Raw genomic sequence first — 21641 nt, 5'->3', positions numbered from 1 at the left:
GTAAGTTACCTTAAAACCTTAAGTAGTATTTACCTTTACGATGTCAACTATAAGCGGAGCTACTACTAATCCTAGTTAGGCTATGTAAGCTATACGCTAGTAGATTAAAGCTATGACTGCCTAGATCTAGGTACTCTAGGTAAATAATAATAGAGGAGGAGCCCTTACCCTTCCTAAATTCCCTAAACCTAAACTATTTAATAGGATAAAAGGGGATATACGAACCTTCCTTACTTAAGCTAAAGCCTACCTTCGTGTTAATACTACTATCGCTAACTCTATTATGTAGATTCTCTATATTAGTAACCTTCTTACTAATAAGGTAATAGAATAGTGGGAACCTACTCTTAGAGACTTCCTTAATAACGACATACTAGACGACGAAACTGCTTATATTTTCTAAGATTATAATAATTTTGAGGAGTTACTCTAGATTACTTTTAGAGACCCTAATAAGATTCGAACTATAATACGTAAGCTTAAGGCGTTATAATAGACTAGTTCTACCTAGTACCTTATACGCGAGTTTAAACGTATCTTAGCCTATCTTAACTAGGATAACGAAAGTATAATAGAATATCTCTATGACGTACTACGTGAAGAAGTAAAGGATAAGATCGTAAAGTATAATTAACCTAATACCTTTAACGAATTTGCTAGTAAGATCATTAAAGTCGATAACTAACTCTATACTAGGCGACTTAAACGAAATAGACATAGCAATCGATAGAGTAATTAGCTATGCTAAAACTAAGCTAATATTAGTAGACGACGAGGAGGATCCATAGCCTATAGATTTTACCTAGGCCTAATAGAACTTAATATAGCAAATAAGAAAACCTTTAAATACTATAATTGTGGGAAACTAGGATATATAGCTAATAAATATAAGACTCTAAAGAAACTATAGAAGCTAGTAGTAGAGGGAAGAAACGTTAGCATAGCTAGTAAGGAACTACCTATACGAAATATTAGTATGGCTAATAGTGAAGTCTACTATTTGCTAGACGACTATGAATACGATCTTATATCTATGGATAATACTACCGATAAAGATAGAGACTAGGAATTTGGAACTTAGCCTATATATAAGAATTAAGGGGAAGAAGCTACTCCTAACTTTAAGATAGAAGAGGAGTATTATACTATTACGAAAGAAAATTAATAAGGAAGTAGAGGACCTAACTAAGTAATAATAACTAGATTCGATATGATAGACCTAGCTATACTTATGGTACTGTTAGATAAGAGTATATATATTACGCTATATGCTAGTTTAAAGTATCTAGAAGTTAGTCCTACTTACCGCGATTACTCGACTATTTCCTAGGCTTTATGCCTATACTACACTTATGTGCGATACTTCTAGAAGAAACTTAACTACTAATAGTTTCCTAAGTAGACCCTTCGTAAAGCCCCTTATAAAGAAGATAAACTTAGATACTAGATAATCTAGTAGAGAATATAGGAATTCCTTGTCCTAGAAAGGAATAATAGATTATACTTTACTAAGGATAAAAATACTTATACTATCTATACTATAACCTTAAGATACGAGGATAGAGGAAATAGTATAATCATAAGGTATTTGCCTAGCCTAAACTCGATTAGCGGAAATAGTAGATAAACTAACTATCGCTAAAGCTCTAAAGAAGAAAGAATAGAGGGAGCTATAACTCTCCTTACTATTTGGAGGAAACCCGAAGAGAAGAAGTCAGGAAATAATAGCCATCGTTACTAGTAAGACCAACTCTTCGACAGGGATCTAGCTAGTCCCTATATACTATAAATATTAGTAATACTACTTACCTCATAATTAATATCCTAATTAAAGGAACTAAGCTTAAGGTAATAATAGATAGTAGAGTATAAGGAAATTTTATCTTGCTAAATCTCGTTAATAAATTACGATTACCTTAGAATAAAAAGAACGAGCCCTACTAACTTATGACTATAGAAGGAGGAGTAGTTAAGTATGGCTATAGAGTTATAGATTAGGAAACTACGTAACTTCCTATCTCTATATAAGGCTATAACTACTCTCTTACCTTAGATATTATAGAGATCTTAAAATACGACGTTATATTAGGGATACCTTAGTTACGAGCGAGTAATCCTAGAGTCAACTAGAGAATAGGCTAACTTTAGTAGGATATACTAAGATATGATTATAGTAGGAAGAGTGGCCATAAAAGGGCACCTTTACTAAATTATAATAGACCTCTAGGAATATATATAATTACTAGAGAGTTAAAAGCTAAGATAATAGAGATTCCCGAGGAATACTTAAAGTATAGTAAGCTATTTAGTAATAAGCTAGAAATAGGACTACTAGAGTATTTACGCTAGGACTATAAGATTAAACTCTAGCCTAGTACTAAACTAATATTTAATAAGATATATCCCTAGAACCCTAAGTAGGACGTAGTACTCGAGAAGTATCTAGAGGAAATATTACGAAAGGGATATATAAGACTATCAGAGTCCCTAGTAGGATACCTAGTCCTATAGGTACTAAAGAAGAACGGAAAGTTATAACTATATATTAACTATTAACTACTTAATAAGATCATAATTAAGAATCGATATCTATTATTACTTATAGTAGAAATACAAGATAAAGTTAGGAAAGTAAAATACTTTATTATACTTAACCTAAAAGGAGCCTATAACCTTATATAAATGAAAAAGGGCTATGAGTAGATGACCGCATTTAGAACCATTAAAGGACACTATGAGTACCTAGTAATACCTTTTGGACTTACTAACATACCAGCGATATTCTAGACCATAATTAACATAATCTTACGTAAGTAAATTAGAGTATTTATTATAGTTTACCTTAACGATATCCTTATCTACTTAAATACACTTAAGGAGTATAAGTAATATATATATAAAATACTTTAAACCCTATAAGATAATAAACTCCTAGTAGAAGTAGCTAAATATAAGTTCTACTAGAGTAGCGTATAATTCTTAGGATTTATTATTACCTATGGAGAGGTATAGATATATTAAGATAAGATTAAAGTAATTAAGGAATAGCTAATACCAATAAACGTTAGAGATATAAGAGTATTTATCGTATTTATGAACTTTTACTAGAAATTCCTAAAAGGATATAGAGATATATTACGACCTCTTACTAATCTAACTAAGAAGGATGTTGAATTTAAGTAGATAGAAAAAGAAGAGAAATCCTTTACTATGATTAAAGAACTCGTTATATAGGAACCTGTGATGAAAATACTTAATCTAGAGAGACCTTATGAAGTCGAAATAGACGCCTTAGACTATGCCCTTGGCGGATAGCTTAGATAACGAGATAACGAAGGAAGATTATACTTAGTTGCCTTCTTCTTATAGAAACTCTACGGACTTAAACTAAACTATAATATTCATGATAAAGAACTTATGGCTATTATTTAGTACTTTAAGGAATAGAGATACTATCTCGTAGGAGTAAAATATAAGATTAAAGTCTATATTAATTATAAAAACCTTATATTATTTTTAATTACGAAAGACTTAAATAAAAGGCAAATTAGATAGTATAAAACCCTTATAGATTATGATTTTAAGATTATATACCGTAAAGGATCCGAAAATGGAAGAGTAGACGCGCTTAGCTAAAGAGAGGACTTAAAATTAGAAGAGTAAGTGGATAATATACCCTTATTACTGTTACGAACGCTATAGCACGCGGAGAGCTGGGCCGAACTGACAGGGGTCAGGTAGGACAGCACCCAGGACAAGACATAGAGTCACGTGACCAGAGAAGTGATCGATAGATTACCTATCGATCACCACTACCAGTGATCGATGGATAGTTAGATGATTAGAATGATCATAGTCTATAATAGAGAGATAGACGGGTACTTAAGGGGGAAGTATTTCCATAGCTAGGTAGTCTAGATCTCTATTAATCAATCTAAGTAATAGTTCTACTATTGAGAGTTAATCTCTTAACGGACTTATAAGCCTACGATACTACTGTGAACTACTCATTAGCTACCCTGTAGCTATTCAACCTGACTCACTTCCTAAGAAATAGACCTATCTATGACTTAGATTTAAGCCACCGTTACAATTACGTACTACTAAGGATAGGAACCTTATGCTAGGTACCTAAGAAATTGATGTTACCTGGTAGGTAAAGCTAGATAAGACATAGATATAACGGATTATATTATATAGTAAAAATAATAACTACTTAGATAATTAGGAGACAAAAACGTACTTACGTAAGAAAGTAGGAAGCTTCTTATATAACGAATAGTAGTATATCCCTAGTATACTTTAAGAATAACTTATTAGAGAAATATATAAATACCTACTATATAGATATTAGGGTATAGGGAAAATAATTAGTTAACTAAGGAGATTATATGACTTTCCTAAAAGTAGAAAAATGGTATAATAAGTTATAGATAAATACGACATTTGCTAAAAAGTAAAAGTAGTATGACATGCCCCTTATGGTAAACTATAGCTAATACTACTACCTAAGAGAGCATAGCAAATAGTCATAATAGATTTTATCGTTAAATTACTAAAATTAAAAGAACTAATAATAGGAGTTACTTACGATAGTATCCTAGTTATAGTAGATAAACTCATAAAATACACTTACTATATTCCTTATATAGAATCTAGTAATACGAAAGATCTAGTGTATATGTTTTTTAAGATAGTTATCATATAGTATGGTTTACTAATATAACTTATATTAGACTAAGATAAATTGTTTATGTCGAACTTCTAGAAATACCTAATAGAAATAATAAAGATTAAGTAAGGCTTATCTACGGTATTCTACCCATAGTTAGACGGATAGATAGAAATCTTAAACTAAGTTCTTAAATAGTACCTACGAAGCTATATTAACTACTAATAAGACGATTAGGTAGAATAGCTATTACTTATATAATGGGCTTATAATAGCTTAGAAAATAAGAATATGAAGATATTACTATTTAGGGTAAACTATAGATTTAACCCTATTATCGAAACATATGTGGCACGTAGTATATACGCATTAGTAGCTATAGTATATATAGTAACGATCACTAAAACACAAAAATACTTATAGTAAGAATAGATATTTCTACAAAATTAAATAAAATATTATATAGATAAAAAGAGATTACTAGCGCTAATCCTAGAGGAGGGAGATAAAGTTTACTTTATCTATAAAAATATCAAAATAAAATAACCTAGCGATAAACTCGACTAGAAGAAAATCAAACTATTCCTTATTAAACAAAAAATATTAGACACTAACTATAAACTATTATTACCTAATAGAATAAGAATCTATTCTATTTTTTACATATTACTACTTAAGAAAGTACTAGATAATTCTATACTCGCTATAAGAATTATAATAGAAAATATAGACGAATACGAAATTAAGAAAATACTTAAGGCATAAGGGAATATTAAGAAATATAAATATCTTATTAAATAGAAAGGATACCTATACTCCGAAAATACCTAGGAACCCATGGAGAACCTTACGAATTACTTAGACCTACTAAAGGACTTTCGCCAACAGTTAGCAAGGGGCCTAACTCAGGAATCTTACCTAAGCCGAACTACGACTAGTTAGGCTCGTTAGGAACGCCTAGTGCCTACAGGTCATAAATAACCTATTATTCGTGGGAATTTAAGGTAGGAAGGATATTATCCTCCTTATCTAACTCTTATATACCCTACTCGAATAACTTCTAGCTCTTATTCTTTACTAAACGACGAGTTTTATAGATCCGCATTAAACGATTTACTACTTAAGAAAGCTGGACTTATAGCTCGACTAAGTGCTCCTTAGCCTTCTCCTTAATATCGTCTAGTTTCTTCTATTACACAAGTAGGCGCGAAACTAGAAAAATAAATTAGTAAGAAACACATAATAGAAAGAAGGATAAGACCCATAAGAGGATACTACTAGCACACTATTATAGGAACGACCATAGTGGACGTACTCCTTATAACGAGTTTTACCATTAGTAAGGCAGCACTTTAACTAATAGTTAAAATAATAAGTATATGGTATCTTAGCGTCTTGACTATAGAGAGCGATAAAGGACCTTAGGGCGTCTTACTTATTAGACTTTCAGGAACGAGGTTTCTCTATATGACCTAATATGTTATTAGTACATGATAATGAAGGAAGGAAGTTCTACATACCTACTAAATAGATAGCTAGAATAGGATTAGTAGCTTTAAGGATAAACCTAATAAAGGAGGAGTATTATGTTATGAACGATAGGAAGTAACGTAAGGTGACTAAGGAAGTAGCCTAGAAGGATGACCTTATGGCACCTATAGGCTTCCCGATTAGGCCTTGTGGTTACGTAACCCTAATAGATTACTAGAGCGAGTAAGCTAGTAAACCACGAAGGGATTATGGGAGCGAGTAAGCCTATAATCTAAGAAATATAATAGAGAGGTAAACTATTATATAAGGAAAGAAGACCATAGCTAGTCTAGATAGTTTAGATCTCTATTAATTAATCTAAGTAATAGTTCTACTATTAAGAGTTAATCTCTTAACGGACTTATAAGCCTACGATATTACTGTGAATTGCTTATTAGCTACCCTGTAGCTATTTAACCTAACTTACTTCCTAAGAAATAGACCTATCTATGACTTAGATTTAAGCTACTATTATAATACCTTAAAGAAATATTCTTCTTTAAATTCTAATCTTAAATAGATTTCTTTATTTAAGTAAAAATAAATTAAAATAATTTTAATTCTAAATTATCTTAGAGAATTTATAATATTTTATATAATATCTAAAAATAAGATAATAATATTTAAAATTAAAGATAAAAAATTTAATTATAAAATATATTTTTTAGATTTTATATATAGGAGATAAACTTTTATTTAAGATATTTAAGATATTTAAAAATTAGAACGTATTAGTATTTTCTATATAGTATATATGGAGTACACTATCTGGCCGCGAGCCTTTGCTAGCCTCGAAGGTGTACAGCACCCATCTACGCAAGCCGTGGGTGCGTGGCATGAGTACCTAGCTGCTAGGCTGCTAGCAGGCATGGCTAGGTACTTAGCACCTACTAGGTAGGTAGTAGGTTATATAAGTACCTACCTACCTAGGTACTATTTACTTAGCTCGGTTGCAGCACACGCCATGAGCCCCATAGCCCCCCAAAGAGACATGCCAGGGGCACCCGCTCCTCGCGTTGATGGCTGGTACGATGTGATAGCAATCCGCGTTGGGCGTGGGATAAGTATCATTTGCGCCCGTTCCCCGACACCATTCGCAAAACAACACCAAGTAGTCAGGACGGATGCAAGCGAAATTCGCCGCGCTGTTCTGCATCAGACCTCATCAGAGCAGCGGGCAGGAACTCTCCGTGTGTTATATGAGCTTTTTCAGGCTAGGCCGGCCTGACGCGCGTGAGGTATTGCTCCTGCACGCATTTTACGATACCGCACAATGCTCTTTATGCTTGGGGTTCTTCGCTGGCAATAAGCAGCTACTTAGAGGTTGGTAGGCGTAGGCCGCGTACCTACTGGTAAGTTGGTAACTAATAAATGCGTACTCAGTAAGTCCGTACGGACTACTAAGTCGAATGTGTACTTATATGGCCCATGGGCAACCGGCAACATGGGTTTTCTGTGGGCGGTCCACTACGATCATCTGGCTACCCACCTTAGTTGCCCTTCAAGGTTGTGTAGTGTAGCTTTACCAGAAAAGGACCAAAAAATGGGCGTTTGTTGACGGACTGGGTGGGTAAATAGTCGAAGAGCGCGAGAAAACGGCTACTGTCCGGGGCAAATGCCTCGCATCTCCGCTGATTTATCAGCTTGGTTGTCCGAGCTTTGATGGCGCGTTGATAAGCTCGTTGGCGTGCGATCCCTACATGAAGGTAGTTTCGGGACATTGGAGTGGAAGCTGTTCGAATACCACCAATACAATTCTTTCCACCGCCGTTTTGCCCCAGCTGGCGCGTGTTTGCGTCCTGCATGTGAGGTCGAGGATTAGTGAATGCCCGAAAACAGCAGCAGATTGGTCGGGGAACTGAGCCTGTGATATGGTGCGTGGCGCACAGCCATTATGTTGGTGGTGTGGCCAGCATCACTGGAGTATCGCCGTATTCGAGAGTTCGAGGGCAATCCAGTGTGGTGTTGCCGCAGGGGTAACTATAATACTTACCTACTCAGTACTTAGGTAGGCAGTGAACGACTAAGGAAATAAGTATGCTCCCGATGCCGGAATGACGCCTAAGTAGCCCCGACTGTCTCGTATTGATTGATGGTGGTAGTCGTATGAAAAGCCGCAAAGGAATAAGAAATCCATCATCCTTACGCTGTCTATATTGCAGCTGGTTCACAACATGCTGGACTGCGGATGGATCACAGGTCGGTCCGTCAGAGAGAATCACCACCTGCCTCGGAGAATGGCCAGGCGTTCTTTCTGACGAGAACGACGAGTAAGTACTCGCATAACACCACTAGTTACCTCAAATTGAGTGCCTACCTCACCCAAGGTACTCAGTATTTGTACCAGGCACTTCACCAATCTAGCTACGGAGTACTCTGTGAGGTACTTGTCAGTGGGCAAGGGAAGGTGGTTACAGTTTCCCTGTCCAGCGCCAATTCAGCGTCTCGGCCTCCCATTCGTTCTTCTCCTGAGTTGTGCGTCCCCGCTCCTCCCACCCTCGGACCAATCCAATCCACGCGCATCTTCGCTCTCGCCATCTCTTCTCTGCACTTTTTCTCCCCCCAGCAGAAAAAAGCCATTCCTCCCAACCTACCATAGTGCCACCAGCCAAGGCGTCTCGTCCCATACCTCCATCCACATACGCCCTCGACGCAGACTCTCCTCCTCCTACTTACCTTCTGCTCGCTCCCACACCCCCCTCTCGTTTTGCTGCTACTTCCGACGACCTGCATCCCTGGTTTTGCGCTTATGCGAGATCCGTCCGTGAGCTGACCAGTCGTGGCTTGTGTCCTGCTGTCCTCCCCCGTTTCGTACCGTCGCTCGCCGCTGTTCACTTTCGGGCTTGCTTGCGCCGCCCTCCATCCGTTGAGACACCCACTCACTCTTCACCACCGCGAACAGGCTCAGTCCTTTTCTTCTCTCTACTCCAACGCTCGCGTTTTTCTGCCATGGGTACGTTCACTTCTCCGCACTCCCGCACCACTCCCGTCTCTGCTCTTGTCGGCTCTCCTCGCCCGTCTCGTTGGCGTCTTCTCTCAAACCTACCTTCACATCATCAACCCTTCTCATTCAAACAACCTTTCGCTTTGCCTTCTGAGGCCCTTGGTCTGTGGCCTTTGCATTGCTCCCCCGGTCCTCCCACTTGCTGGTACAAGATCGATCCCCTCTTCTTTGTCTCCCTTCTATGTAACTGATCTCTTCCCCCCCCTGGGCTCTTGCGCTTCGTCTTCCAGCATCGCGCATCACGCACGCATCACGTATCATTCCCTTTGCCACATCTCGTTCTACCACCCTCGGCCCATCATCCCAGGCAACTACAGGCCTTGGCAAACAGTTAGCCATATGACACTACACACCGTTGCCGTCGTACATCTGTGCCCTGGTCCGGTGCCCTACCTGTTCCTCCTTCACCCCACCATCCGAGCCTTGCGCCTTCTGTCGTTGCCATCCCAACCTTGATGTCCCATGTTTTTGCTCTTTGCACGTTCTTGACCTCACAGACTTGCCTAACAAGTGTATCTAGCTGACTCTGGCGATACCTACCGCCCTGTAAGTGAACTTATCCGGCCTTGAATTGGCTTTCCACCCTTTCATTTCGGCAGCCATACCGTGCTGTCGCAGTTGCTCCCACTGCCCGCCCCCCTTGCCCTCTTGCCCACTCATCATCATGTCCGGACTCGGTTCTCAGTTTCATACCAGGTGGTGCGCTGCGCCGCTGCTTGTCTGCGTGTCCGCGCCTCTGTTATATAGACCGTGGGTTATACTAGACACCACAACGGCCTCTCACGCACCTGGTCGAGCTTACACCCCTCCACAAGCCATCGGTGGTGCGCTATCTCCAACAGCTACCACCCCAGGCAACGGCATCGCGCAATGATGTACAAACAACCAGATATTCTGATCAGATCCTGTCTAACACGTGAGCAGCGTGAGAGATCCCGCTCCCCTCGCCGTCGTTCCAGAAGTCCCGGCAGACAAGGACGACGCAGATCTTACTCCCCACGAAGCAGATCCAACAGCCGAGACGACTACCGACGTGGTCGCGATCGCTCCCCGATGACCGGAACAGGAGCTCCCGGCGGTGGCCCTCCCGCTGGCTTCAGCGGCGGTCAAGGCCCCCAGCGCTCATTCGAAGACAGAGCTGCTGCTCGCGAGCAGATGATGTCCAACGTGCGCGAATCATCCCAACAGGACCGCCGAGTCTACGTTGGCAACCTCTCGTATGACGTCAAGTGGCATCATCTTAAGGACTTTATGAGACAGGGTGAGGACTTCGAGAGTGAGGAGGATGCGCTCGGGGACTAATTTATTGGGTTACAGCTGGAGATGTTCTCTTTGCCGACGTATTGCTGCTTCCTAATGGAATGTCGAAGGTGGGCTTAATCGCATAGTTTTTTTTCCCCTTCCCCGCCGTTCTTGGCGGTACTCCCTGGATCTCTCTCCCTGTTTGGCTTATTTGTTGGATGTTTTGGATTGACGGGTAGGGACTTTGTCCTGGGTTATTTGTAGGGATGCGGGTAGGTTTCCCATCTCTTCTGGCCATACAAGGCGACACGCGCTAACAGTCTTCTAGAATTGTGGAATATGCGACCAGGGACCAAGCCCAGCAGGCTGTTACCCAGCTTAGCAATCAGAATCTCATGGGCCGTCTTGTCTACGTCCGTGAGGTAAGGCTTGTTTCTTCCCCCCTGTAAGGACACTCTTTAACTCAGTATCTAGGACCGCGAAGCTGAGCCCCGATTCATCGGATCTGGTGGCAGCAACCGTGGTGGTTTCGGTGGCGGCAACATGCATGGCGGATTCAACCAGGGATACGGTGGTCACGGGCAACAGGGTGGCCCTGGCGGCCCCGGAGCTGGCGGCGCTGGCCGTCAAATCTATGTTGCCAATGTTTGTTGCCCCAGTTCATCTCAGTTCAAGCGTGCCTGCCTCAACTAACAGACAAAATAAAGCTTCCTTTCAATGTTGGCTGGCAAGATCTCAAAGATCTTTTCAGACAAGCGGGTAAGCTCGAATTGCCGAATACGGCCACAGGCTCTTGATTCTCATGTGCTGGTATCTGACTTGAATACTAGCCCGCAACGGTGGTGTCATTCGGGCGGATGTGCATTCTGGGCCCGACGGTCGACCCAAGGGTTCCGGCATCGTGGTATTTGAAAGCCCCGACGATGCTCGCAGCGCTATCCAACAGTTTAACGGCTACGACTGGCAGGGACGTACCATCGAAGTCCGCGAGGATCGTTTTGCTGGAGCCGGAGGAATGGGCTTCGGCAGCCGCGGCGGCTTTGGTGGAGGAATGCGCGGCGGCTATGGCGGAGGATTTGGTGGCCGCGGAGGATTTGCAGGACGTGGCGGTTTCGGAGGCGGTTTTGGCGGTCGTGGCGGTTTCGGCGCAGGTGCTGGTGGTGGCAACTTTGATGGCCCGCCCCCGGCAGCCGCTGCGCCCAACCCATTCACCGACAATGCTACCTCCGGGACTGAACGAAGTGAAATCATCTACGTTCGCAACGTGAGTCTACCGGATGCTCAAGCACGGAAAACATGCTGACAAACAGACTAGCTGCCTTGGTCAACCAGCAACGACGATTTGATCGAGTTGTTCACTACCATAGGAAAGGTCGAACAGGCCGAAATCCAGTACGAGCCTAGCGGCCGGTCGCGTGGTAGTGGCGTGGTCAAGTTCGACACTGCGGAAACTGCTGAGACTGCTATCTCCAAATTTCAAGGATACCAGTATGGTGGACGCCCTCTCAACCTGAGCTTTGTCAAATACGTCAACCAGGCAAGTGGCGAGCCCATGGAGGCTGATCCTCACGCCGGCTTGACTCAGGACCAGATGATGTAAAATCGTCTGGCCCGGAAACGGAACTTGAAAGCTCGTTTTCAGCTTTCATGTACTGTGCGCGCATGGCTTCGAAGTACCCTGGATTATTCTTCCTCTGCTGTTAGTTAAACTATGCAGCTTCTTTGTATGCTTGGAATTCCGCAAAAAAAAAATGTTGGCGAAAGTAGAGAAAAACCAGTCTACCTGAGGAGCAGATACGGGGCTATATGAGATTGCTAGGATGATTTTTAGTGCTTACTATACTCGAAGGATTTTGATTGGAACGGTGACTGCTTTGATATGGATATTGCTACGTTGAATGGCACCGCACGTTAGGATACGCGGCAGGAAGCTCGACACTGACTTTGACGACCATGGTTGTGCTTTGCTCGGGATGATTCATGACCAAAAGCACGAACCAGAATTGTAGACATGAGTTTGCGGCGGAGAGGCCCATCTCTGGAGCAGGACAACAGCTACTGCTTGTGACAATGAAGGACAGCACGGCGTTTGCAAAATAGATATACATGGCACGTACTCGTAGTACATACATAATATGCACTTGATGCCCCTGCTTTATTCTATCCATCCAATCCCATGATTACCATTTCATTCGAGGCTGCTGAGCTCTTGTGCATGGAATGAGCGAAATTCGCGACAAGAATGTATGCAGTCACTGGGCTGCATCTGAAATAACTTGTTCTTTGTGGCCTATGCAGCAGTTTCACGTGCATGTAACAAACCCTCATACGTTTTTTCTTGCGAATTACACCACCTCTGCATGCTCGCGCATATCGCAGCGACCAGAGGTGGCAAGGCGGCACATGTGGAAGCAAACTTCAATGCATGATAGATCACTTGGTAGATTCACGGTAGGCCCCCTGGGCGGCTGATTTGTGAACAAAGAATTAAATCAAGAGACACTATGCCGCAGTCTTCTTCTTCTTCGCCTTCGCCTTCGCCTTGTTCTTGCTGCGATCTCGCGGTTTCAGTGCCACCATACCAGCCTTGCAGACCTCGGCATAACGAACATAGAATGCCTCTAGGTCATACGGCTGAACTACCGTTGACAGCTTGACTTTGCTAGTCTTCGCTCTCTTAGATTTTCCATTTGTAGCTCTGACGATGACAGGCATTGGTTTGGACAGATTGCGGTCCTCAAATTCCCCATTTGCCGCCACCTTTGTGTTGTCGCTGTTATACGCAACTACAAAAACGTTAACATGCTGAGTCTTCAGAATAAGATGAATGTACGGCCGGGGGGCTCACGCCGTTTCTGTGTCAAGTAGATAGCACCGTGATCACTGCCTTTGCGTGCGTCAAACAGCCCATTCAGCTTCTCAAAGAACTAGGACACAGCCAAATTAGTCGGAGTCAGAATCAAGTAACATGCGAAGAAGATTTGGGGAACATTTACTTGATCTTGACTCAAGTGTCGTTCATCCATGATTACCGAATGTTCTCGTGGAGAGCAATGTTGACGAAGCATAAAATCTGCCCCGCGCCAATCAGCAGTGCGACGCCGAACAGGACAGGACGCAGAAGCGTTGGACGCCTTGGCTCCCAGACGGTTAGTACTCAGTAGCTAATAGGTACTTAGGTACTTACAGGTAGGTAGCACCTAAATTACTAACCAGGGTAGGTACCTAAGTAGAAATGTCAGTGCCCACGTTTTTTTTTTGGGCCTGACGAGAGTCTGATAAGATAAGAAAGTTTATCACCGCAAAAGTTCTGCGTCACATCAAATATTTTACCTTTGAGCAACATGACTTATAGCCTTATACAGGTGTGAGTACCCAGCTGCCCAGGTTGTCAGCCTTTGCGTCGTGCTATAGTCTTGTCTTCCGCCAAGTAGCTGAACCTCCAAGCGCTACCATGCCGGCCTCCTCGGTAGCAGAACTTCAAGAGAAGCTTTTCAGGAGGATTGGCATTGATGCACCGGCTCCTTCCAGGTCGCAGCAGGTCGCAGCTAGAGGTGGAAAAAGGCCGCTCACGAGGAAGGATCAGCGAAGGGCACACAGGGTCGAAAAGAAGTCGAATAGATACGGTGGTCGACCTGCACTGGACGGCCAAAGCCATGGCAATATCAATCCACGAGCTCAATTTCCTACGCAACAAAAGACGTTTCGACAACCGCCTTCGCTGAATCATAAGTCAAAGAAACTTGTCACAATGTCAGATGATGATTACGATGATGATGCCTCCGAGAGTATGAGCAATCGTATGGAGGACTTGGTTGACTTGACCGAGAGCGAGGAGAGCGGCTATGATTTTGACAACCCAAATGAAGTACACAGCATCGAGACCGAGCCGAAACCACAGACAAGAATCTCGAAGTCAATGCAAGAGAAATTTGATCAAGATGATGCCGAGATTGAAGCGTTTGAGAAGAAACTAGGTATCAAGAAGGGGCGCAAGTCTTTGCCCAAATCTTTCAACGAGGACGGGCTTGGGGAATTGCTAGGTGACGTTGAAGCAGTTGACTCAGGAGAAGATGATGACGACGTCAATGATCAGAAGCGAAAGCGCGATTACGATGACTGGCTCTCCTCCAAGAGAAGGAAACTGGCGACCGTTACCGCTTCAACGGTCAATTCTGCGAAACAGCTGGAGAAATATCATGACAATAACACTCCAGACGCTCTTGTATTCGACTCGGATTCTTTTTTGTCGGATGGTGACAGCAACGAAGGAGACGAAGAAGACTACGACGAAGAAATTCACCATAACGACCGCTTTGCAGGCTTCGATCCTGATAATTCCGATGGAGATCATGTGCCTATTGTGCGCAAGAAAGAAAACCCATATGTCGCACCGACTACTGGAAACGTTGTCGCAAAATACGTGCCCCCGTCGCTGCGGAAGGCCACCGACAATGAGTCTGAGCAAAGGGCTAGGCTGCAGAAGAACATTCAGGGTCTAGTAAACCGAATGACCGACACCAATATTCTCTCAATCGTCCAAACTATCGAGGAGCTTTATCAGAAGAATGCCAGAGGAGAAGTCACTGAAATCATTACCGATGCTATTCTGGCGCAGATCTACAAACCCGAGCTTCTTCCAGACCAGTTCTTTGTATTGACTGGTGGATTTACTGCTGCAATATATAAGATCATTGGCTCAAGTTTCGGCTCTCATGTAATCCGCCGCCTTGTTCAGGATCTTGCGCGAGACTACGGCCAAGCTAGTGATGGTGATGCTGGTACTAGACGAGAAGCCTCTAATCTTGTCAATTTTTTGACACAGCTCTACGTCTTCGACGTTATTAGCTGCCGCATCATTTTTGACTACATGGAAAAATTTTTGGGCGAGCTTTCTGAGCTGAATGTTGAACTCCTCTTGCGCATTTGCCGCATGGCAGGCCGAATGCTGCGAAGAGACGATTCGCAGTCCCTGAAGCACATCGCTACCGTGCTGAATGCCAATATGTCGAAGTGTGGATACGAGAATGTATCCGTGAGAACGAAATTCATGGTAGAGACTATCAATGATCTGAAAAACAGCAAGCCTAAAGGTAAGGGGCTGGACTCAGCTGTCGTCTCAGAGCATGTCATACGCATGAAAAAGCGAATTGGTGAGCTGAAGTCACAGTCTCGTAGATTGGGTGGCTTAGCTCCCATGGGCATGGGGTTGCGGGATATCGAAGGCGCTGAAACAGATGGAAAATGGTGGCTGGTTGGTGCCAGTGTCCCTGTCAAAACAGAGACCTTGATGGCCAATAAGGCGGAAGACCAGACTGATGACTCCATGACAGACGATGAAGATATGGACTTTGTGCTTCCCGATTATCCTCAAAAGGCTCGTTCTCAGGGCTTAAGCACTATGGCTCAAATAGCCATATTTTCTGCTCTTATGTCTGCAACCAGCTTCGAGCATGGGTACCGACAGGTTGTTAATCTCAAGCTTAAGAAGGACGACCAGCTCGAGATTGCTCGCGTGTTGGTCCAATGTGTTGGTAGCGAGACGGAATACAACGAGTTCTACGCATTGGTAGCAAATCAAGCTTGCTCCAATAACAAGATTCGATTTGCTTTCCAAGACAGACTCTGGAAGATATTCCGCGGCCTCGGCGAATCAATGTTTGGAGATGATGCCGACGACGAGGATACGGCAGACAGTGAGCGAATGAGAGATCCACGAAGACTAGCAAACGTAGCGCGGTTCTACGCATCTTTGGTGGCTGACGGTTCTCTCGGCATTGCGATCCTCAAGCCTCTAGATCTGCCCGAAGTCAATAGCTGGACAGCTGACTTCATTGAGCACTTCCTAGTCCAGCTGCTCGCCTATTGTAAAGGTAAGAGCGACAAGGAGGACACCCAGGTCGAAAGGATATTCGGAGCTGCGAGACAACTGCCAGCCGTTGCGGCCGGACTGCATTGGTTCTTGCGTAAAAAAGTGCGCAAATCAAAACTAAAAGAGGCCAAGAAAATGGAGCGTGTCCGGCAAAAGGCGCAGACGGCGGTTGGGGCGGTCGAGGTGGCGTAGGCCGCAATGACACGAACCAGAGTCATTCTGTATGTAGGATGACAAATTACCTATACTCTGACTTGCTCCCCAAACCTGATGATATTTCATACTTATTACTCATTTACATCGCGTGTAGTTTTCTCGTAGCCATGCCAGCCCATCTGTCCTAGGCGATGCCCGAGCCATGACCACCACCCTGACAACCAAAGTCTGACCGGTTCTGGCCGCCTCCAAGCGGCATTGCGCGACAGGCTTTGTGTTGGGAGTCTGACGGCCCATGTTACCTAATCGTTGCCCCTTCAAGTGGGCACAACGCCTCCGAGTAGATGTAACTCCCCAGCAAATTTACAGGGTGGGGTACCTCCAGCATGTTCCATAGGGTTTTTCCGACCAATCCCAAACTCACTGGAGCTCTCCGAACCAGGAAGGCACCTTTTTATTGTTTCCAGCGCAGCCGGCCCTCAACTTCAATCTCCTTCAAAATCCACAACCGGCGCCAATTGATCGCTTGAATTGCTGCCATTGCCGCCCAACATGCTTTCCAGCCGCTTGATATCCAGAGCTGTTGCTCGCCCAACTGCGTTCAAGCAGCCTGCGTATGTCTGCGCCCACCCCTTGCTTGCATGGCAGCAAATGCGTGGCTATAGGAAAAATCTCTCGTTGACTAACGAAGCCACGCTCACAGCGCCATCGCCCCTGTCGCTCTCTCTCGCTTTAGCCGTGGTCTCGCTAGTGCTTCTGGTTCGTCGGATTTCATAATTTGCGAAGCGAAAGCGCCGTTGCTAACGGGTTTCAGAGGACAAGGATCTTGTCATCATTGGAGGTGGTGTCGCTGGTTATGTCGCCGCTATCAAGGCTGGCCAGGAGGGCTTGAAGGTAAATTTTCCTCGTTTCATGTGTGCTGAGTCGCTGCAGTATTGACTGTGTCTGTACAGGTAACCTGCATTGAGAAACGTGGAACTCTCGGCGGAACTTGCCTGAACGTCGGCTGCATTCCCTCCAAGTCTCTCCTCAACAACTCTCACCTCTACCACCAGATCCTTCACGACACCAAGAACCGAGGCATCGAAGTTGGTGATGTCAAGCTGAACCTTGCCAACTTCATGAAGGCTAAGGACACCGCCGTCAATGGCCTTACTAAGGGTGTTGAGTTCCTCCTTAAGAAGAACGGTGTCGAATACGTCAAGGGCGAGGGCTCCTTCGTCAACGAGAACGAGATCAAAGTTGCTTTGAATGACGGCGGCGAGACCACTGTCCGCGGAAAGAATATTCTCATTGCCACCGGTTCCGAGGCTACACCCTTCCCTGGTCTAGAGATTGACGAGAAGCGCGTCGTCACCAGCACTGGGGCACTCTCCCTGGAGAAGATCCCCGAGAGCATGGTTGTTGTTGGTGGTGGTATTATCGGATTGGAGATGGCTTCTGTCTGGTCCCGTCTCGGCACCAAGGTTACCGTTGTCGAGTTCCTTGGCCAAATTGGTGGCCCTGGCATGGACAGTGAGATTGCCAAGGCCGCCCAGAAGCTACTGAAGAAGCAGGGTATCGAGTTCAAGCTTAACACCAAGGTCGTCAGCGGTGATACCGCTGGTGAGAAGATCAAACTGGATGTTGACTCTGCTAAGGGTGGCAAACCCGAATCCGTACGTTTCGTCGGAACCTTACCCCTGCTACTTGCTAACGATGTTGTAGCTGGATGCCGAAGTCGTCCTGGTTGCCATTGGCCGTCGACCATACACCGGTAACCTTGGCCTGGAGAATATTGGCATGGAGCTTGACGAGCGTGGCCGTGTCATCATTGACTCGGAGTATCGCACCAAGATCCCCCATATCCGCTGCGTCGGTGACGCCACCTTCGGTCCCATGCTGGCTCACAAGGCCGAGGAGGAGGCTGTCGCTGTCGTTGAATACATCAAGAAGGGCTACGGCCATGTCAACTATGGCTGCATCCCCTCTGTGATGTACACATACCCCGAGGTTGCCTGGGTCGGCCAGACCGAGCAGGACTTGAAGGCCCAAAAGATACCTTACCGCGTCGGTACATTCCCTTTCAGCGCCAACTCTCGTGCCAAGACCAACTTGGACACTGAGGGTCTCGTGAAGATGATTGCCGATCCTGAGACCGATCGACTCCTCGGCGTTCATATAGTTGGTCCTAATGCTGGCGAGATGATTGCTGAGGGCACCCTTGCTCTCGAATATGGCGCGTCGACCGAAGATATCGCCCGCACTTGCCATGCGCATCCCACTCTGGCCGAAGCTTTCAAGGAGGCTGCGATGGCTACTCACGCTAAAGCCATCCACTTCTGATCTCTCCAACATTGGAAGTGCAGAGAAAAGGTTGAATATCAGCTATTGGGCTGATAACCAAACCAAAATAGAGAATGAATCGGAGGGACTGAAGTGGCTTTCATGAAGCCCGGCATCTCGTCTGTTCAATACGCGAAACGCAGATGTGTTTTGAGAGGGAGAGCGAAGTCAAATTTTGTAAACTAGTAATACATTCTATACACAAGGTACCAGACACCATCTATTGGTCATGCTATCTATGCCTGCCAACCTATGAATACCCCTGCACTGAACTGCTCTTCTTCTGCAAGCTCGAGTGGCATAGCGGAGCCTCGGGTTCTCTCCCAGCCAGCTGCTCCGAAGTCGAACGTGATGGTTGTACTGCTGTCTAGCCGCGTAACAACAGTATCATGTCTCAATCAGTTGAGGGGGACAGCTCCTCTTCCATCTCTTTTACCACACCCGAGCGAAGCCGTTCTAGCTCTGTATTACCCATCTACAGATCAATCTTGTCTGATTCATCGTTATGCGCTTTCAGCTGGTCCCTTGCCTACCCCCACTGTGCATGGCGGTTCAGTGGGGCGACCATGGTTGAGAAACACGCAACTTCGTTAACAACGCTTGGACACTGCCTTCCCACCACTTATTTTGTTCTTAATTTATGAGGTGAATCTTTGTTCCTCTACGGCCATCTATATATAATCGGCGGTTGAAAGACACCAAATATAGTTCGTCAGACAGAAGCTCGATCTACCTTAATCTTGAGCTCCCCCCAAGCGCAGCGGAACCATGCAGTCGGTACAGTCAACTGCCGCCAACGGCGGCTTGTCACAGAGTAATGGCAAGGCCAGAATTCTACCGTACATGTCCCGACACGAAGTCGAGGCGATGATTGCTGATGGTCGAAAGATCATCGTGGTGGACGACTTCGTCCTCAAAGTTGATGCTTGGCTAAAGTACCACCCCGGCGGCGAGATTTCCATTCTTCACATGGTGGGAAGAGACGCTACTGACGAAGTCAAAGCGTACGTCTCTCGATTGAAGTTGGGCCTTATGAATAAATTGTGCTGAGACTCTCATTTAGACTGCATTCGAAAGAAGCCGTTGAGCAAATGCAGCGATACCGGATTGGCCGTATTCGATCCCCTTGGGCAAACTTTCGGCCACCAATTCAAGGTGGTGTTTTCCGCCCTGGGAGCGAAATCGAAGAATCGCGAGATGGGTTAAGTAGCCCAAAGGGCTCAAGCTCAAGCGTATCGTCCCGACCACCATCGCCCGTCTTCGACACAGATGCATCATTCGTCACACACAGAAGGACGTCCCATGGAGGTCGACGTTCATCAGTCTCGTCTCATTCAACGGCTGATGCCGATACGGATGGGATGTCATATCTCGATGCCCTGACGCGTGAGCATATCACTCTGGACTTGGAAAAGTACCCGCAGCCTGATTCTGCAACGCAGGCTCATGTGGTTGCGAAGTATCGGGCGCTGTATCAAAGGTTGATTGACGAGGGCTATATGGTTACAAGCAAGTCCGCGTATGCCATGGAATGCTGCCGGTATCTCAGTCTTTTCTGCGGCTGCTTGGTATTTCTAAAGTATTGCCAATATGCCTTGAGTGGTTTGTGTCTGGGCTTGATGTGGCATCAGCTGGTCTTCACTGCCCATGATGCGGGCCACATTGGCATCACTCATAACTACCAGTTCGACTCCCTACTTGGGATCCTTATCGCAGATTATATTGGAGGTCTTTCTATGGGATGGTGGAAGAACAATCATAATGTGCATCACATTGTTACCAATGCCCCTGAGCATGATCCTGACATCGAGCACATGCCCCTCTTTGCGATTTCCCATCGCCTTCTCGGTAGCTTGCGCTCAACCTATTATGATCGAATCATGAGATACGATACTGCTGCCAAAGTACTCCTACGAATCCAAGCTTGGACGTACTATCCTTTCCTCGCCCTCGGCCGATTCAATCTCTATGTATTATCCTGGCAATTCCTTCTCTCTGGGCGCAGTCCGAAGAAAGGAATCTCTGCATGGCATCGTTGGGTGGAACTTGTCGGACACGTGTTTTTTTGGTACTGGTTTGGCTACCTGATGGTGTACAAATCTATTCCTGACGCATGGTCGCGATTCACATTTGTCATGATTAGCCATATTGCCTCGTCGCCGCTGCATGTACAGATCGTCCTATCCCACTTCGCCATGAGCACCGCCGACCTTGGACCACAGGAGTCTTTCCCGCAGCGGATGCTTCGAACCACCATGGATGTGGATTGCCCTCCTTGGCTAGACTTTATTCACGGTGGCTTGCAATTCCAAGCCATTCATCACATGTTCCCAAGAATGCCCCGCCACAATCTTCGAAAGGCGCAGAGACTTGTCATCGAGTTTTGCAACGAGGTGGGCATCCCGTATGCCTACTATGGATTTGCCGATGGAAACAAGCAAGTTATTAGCCGTCTTGCGGAGGTCTCCCAACAAGCAGCCATCTTCTCAAAGTGCCAACAATCGATCGTAAAAAGCGGTGATTTATACGGCCACTCACATTAATGAGATGGAAACTATGACATGCTGGCTCGAAGCGTTTTGTGCGGTCGTTGATTTTTGTCTAAAGTGGTAGTTGCCTGGCATTGTTCAATACCAGTGACATGGTACCATGGGATGTGTACCGCAGCCCTTGCCTACATCTGCTCCTGCTGCCTTGAGAGCAACAGCACGTCCAAGCTTATGAATTTATTTGTTCTTCAATTCTCTATTCCTCGCGTATAATGAAGCAAGAGAATTGCTTGTTAGACCTCTACCGTATTCAATTCTTAGCGCTGCTGTTGTGTTCGTGGGCGACGCCCG

The 21641-nt window shown here is 44.8% G+C and overlaps 5 protein-coding genes across 5 annotated transcripts; 4 read left to right on the top strand and 1 right to left on the bottom strand.

Moving 5' to 3' along the window:
* Positions 1-7166: 7166 nt before the first annotated feature.
* Positions 7167-12048, top strand: V2A60_007943 (uncharacterized protein; the record flags this gene model as incomplete). The annotated part of the gene is made up of 8 exons (XM_083259223.1): positions 7167-7228; positions 10211-10467; positions 10524-10569; positions 10777-10870; positions 10923-11093; positions 11156-11207; positions 11279-11712; positions 11764-12048. The coding sequence occupies 8 exons, from the start codon at positions 7167-7169 to the stop codon at positions 12046-12048; spliced, it is 1401 nt and encodes a 466-aa protein (XP_083115349.1).
* A 902-nt stretch (positions 12049-12950) lies between these two features.
* V2A60_007942 (signal recognition particle, SRP9/SRP14 subunit) lies at positions 12951-13474 on the bottom strand (the record flags this gene model as incomplete). The annotated part of the gene is made up of 3 exons (XM_083259222.1): positions 12951-13234; positions 13297-13375; positions 13445-13474. 3 exons carry the CDS (start codon positions 13472-13474, stop codon positions 12951-12953), a joined length of 393 nt encoding a protein of 130 aa, XP_083115348.1.
* A 725-nt stretch (positions 13475-14199) lies between these two features.
* Positions 14200-16512, top strand: V2A60_007941 (MIF4G domain-containing protein; the record flags this gene model as incomplete). The annotated part of the gene is made up of 1 exon (XM_083259221.1): positions 14200-16512. The coding sequence occupies one exon, from the start codon at positions 14200-14202 to the stop codon at positions 16510-16512; it is 2313 nt and encodes a 770-aa protein (XP_083115347.1).
* Positions 16513-17028: 516 nt separating this feature from the next.
* On the top strand, positions 17029-18801 carry V2A60_007940 (dihydrolipoyl dehydrogenase; the record flags this gene model as incomplete). The annotated part of the gene is made up of 5 exons (XM_083259220.1): positions 17029-17090; positions 17180-17235; positions 17291-17370; positions 17430-18134; positions 18184-18801. The coding sequence occupies 5 exons, from the start codon at positions 17029-17031 to the stop codon at positions 18799-18801; spliced, it is 1521 nt and encodes a 506-aa protein (XP_083115346.1).
* Positions 18802-19569: 768 nt separating this feature from the next.
* V2A60_007939 (fatty acid desaturase-domain-containing protein) lies at positions 19570-21344 on the top strand (the record flags this gene model as incomplete). The annotated part of the gene is made up of 2 exons (XM_083259219.1): positions 19570-19805; positions 19865-21344. The coding sequence occupies 2 exons, from the start codon at positions 19570-19572 to the stop codon at positions 21342-21344; spliced, it is 1716 nt and encodes a 571-aa protein (XP_083115345.1).
* Between the last annotated feature and the right edge of the window lie 297 nt (positions 21345-21641).

The sequence above is a fragment of the Cordyceps javanica genome, chromosome 5, assembly GCF_051103115.1.
Source record: "Cordyceps javanica chromosome 5, complete sequence".
NCBI classification, from domain to species: Eukaryota; Fungi; Ascomycota; class Sordariomycetes; order Hypocreales; family Cordycipitaceae; genus Cordyceps; species Cordyceps javanica.
Note: the sequence above shows the minus strand (reverse complement) of the source record. Positions and strands in the feature narration are given on the sequence as shown.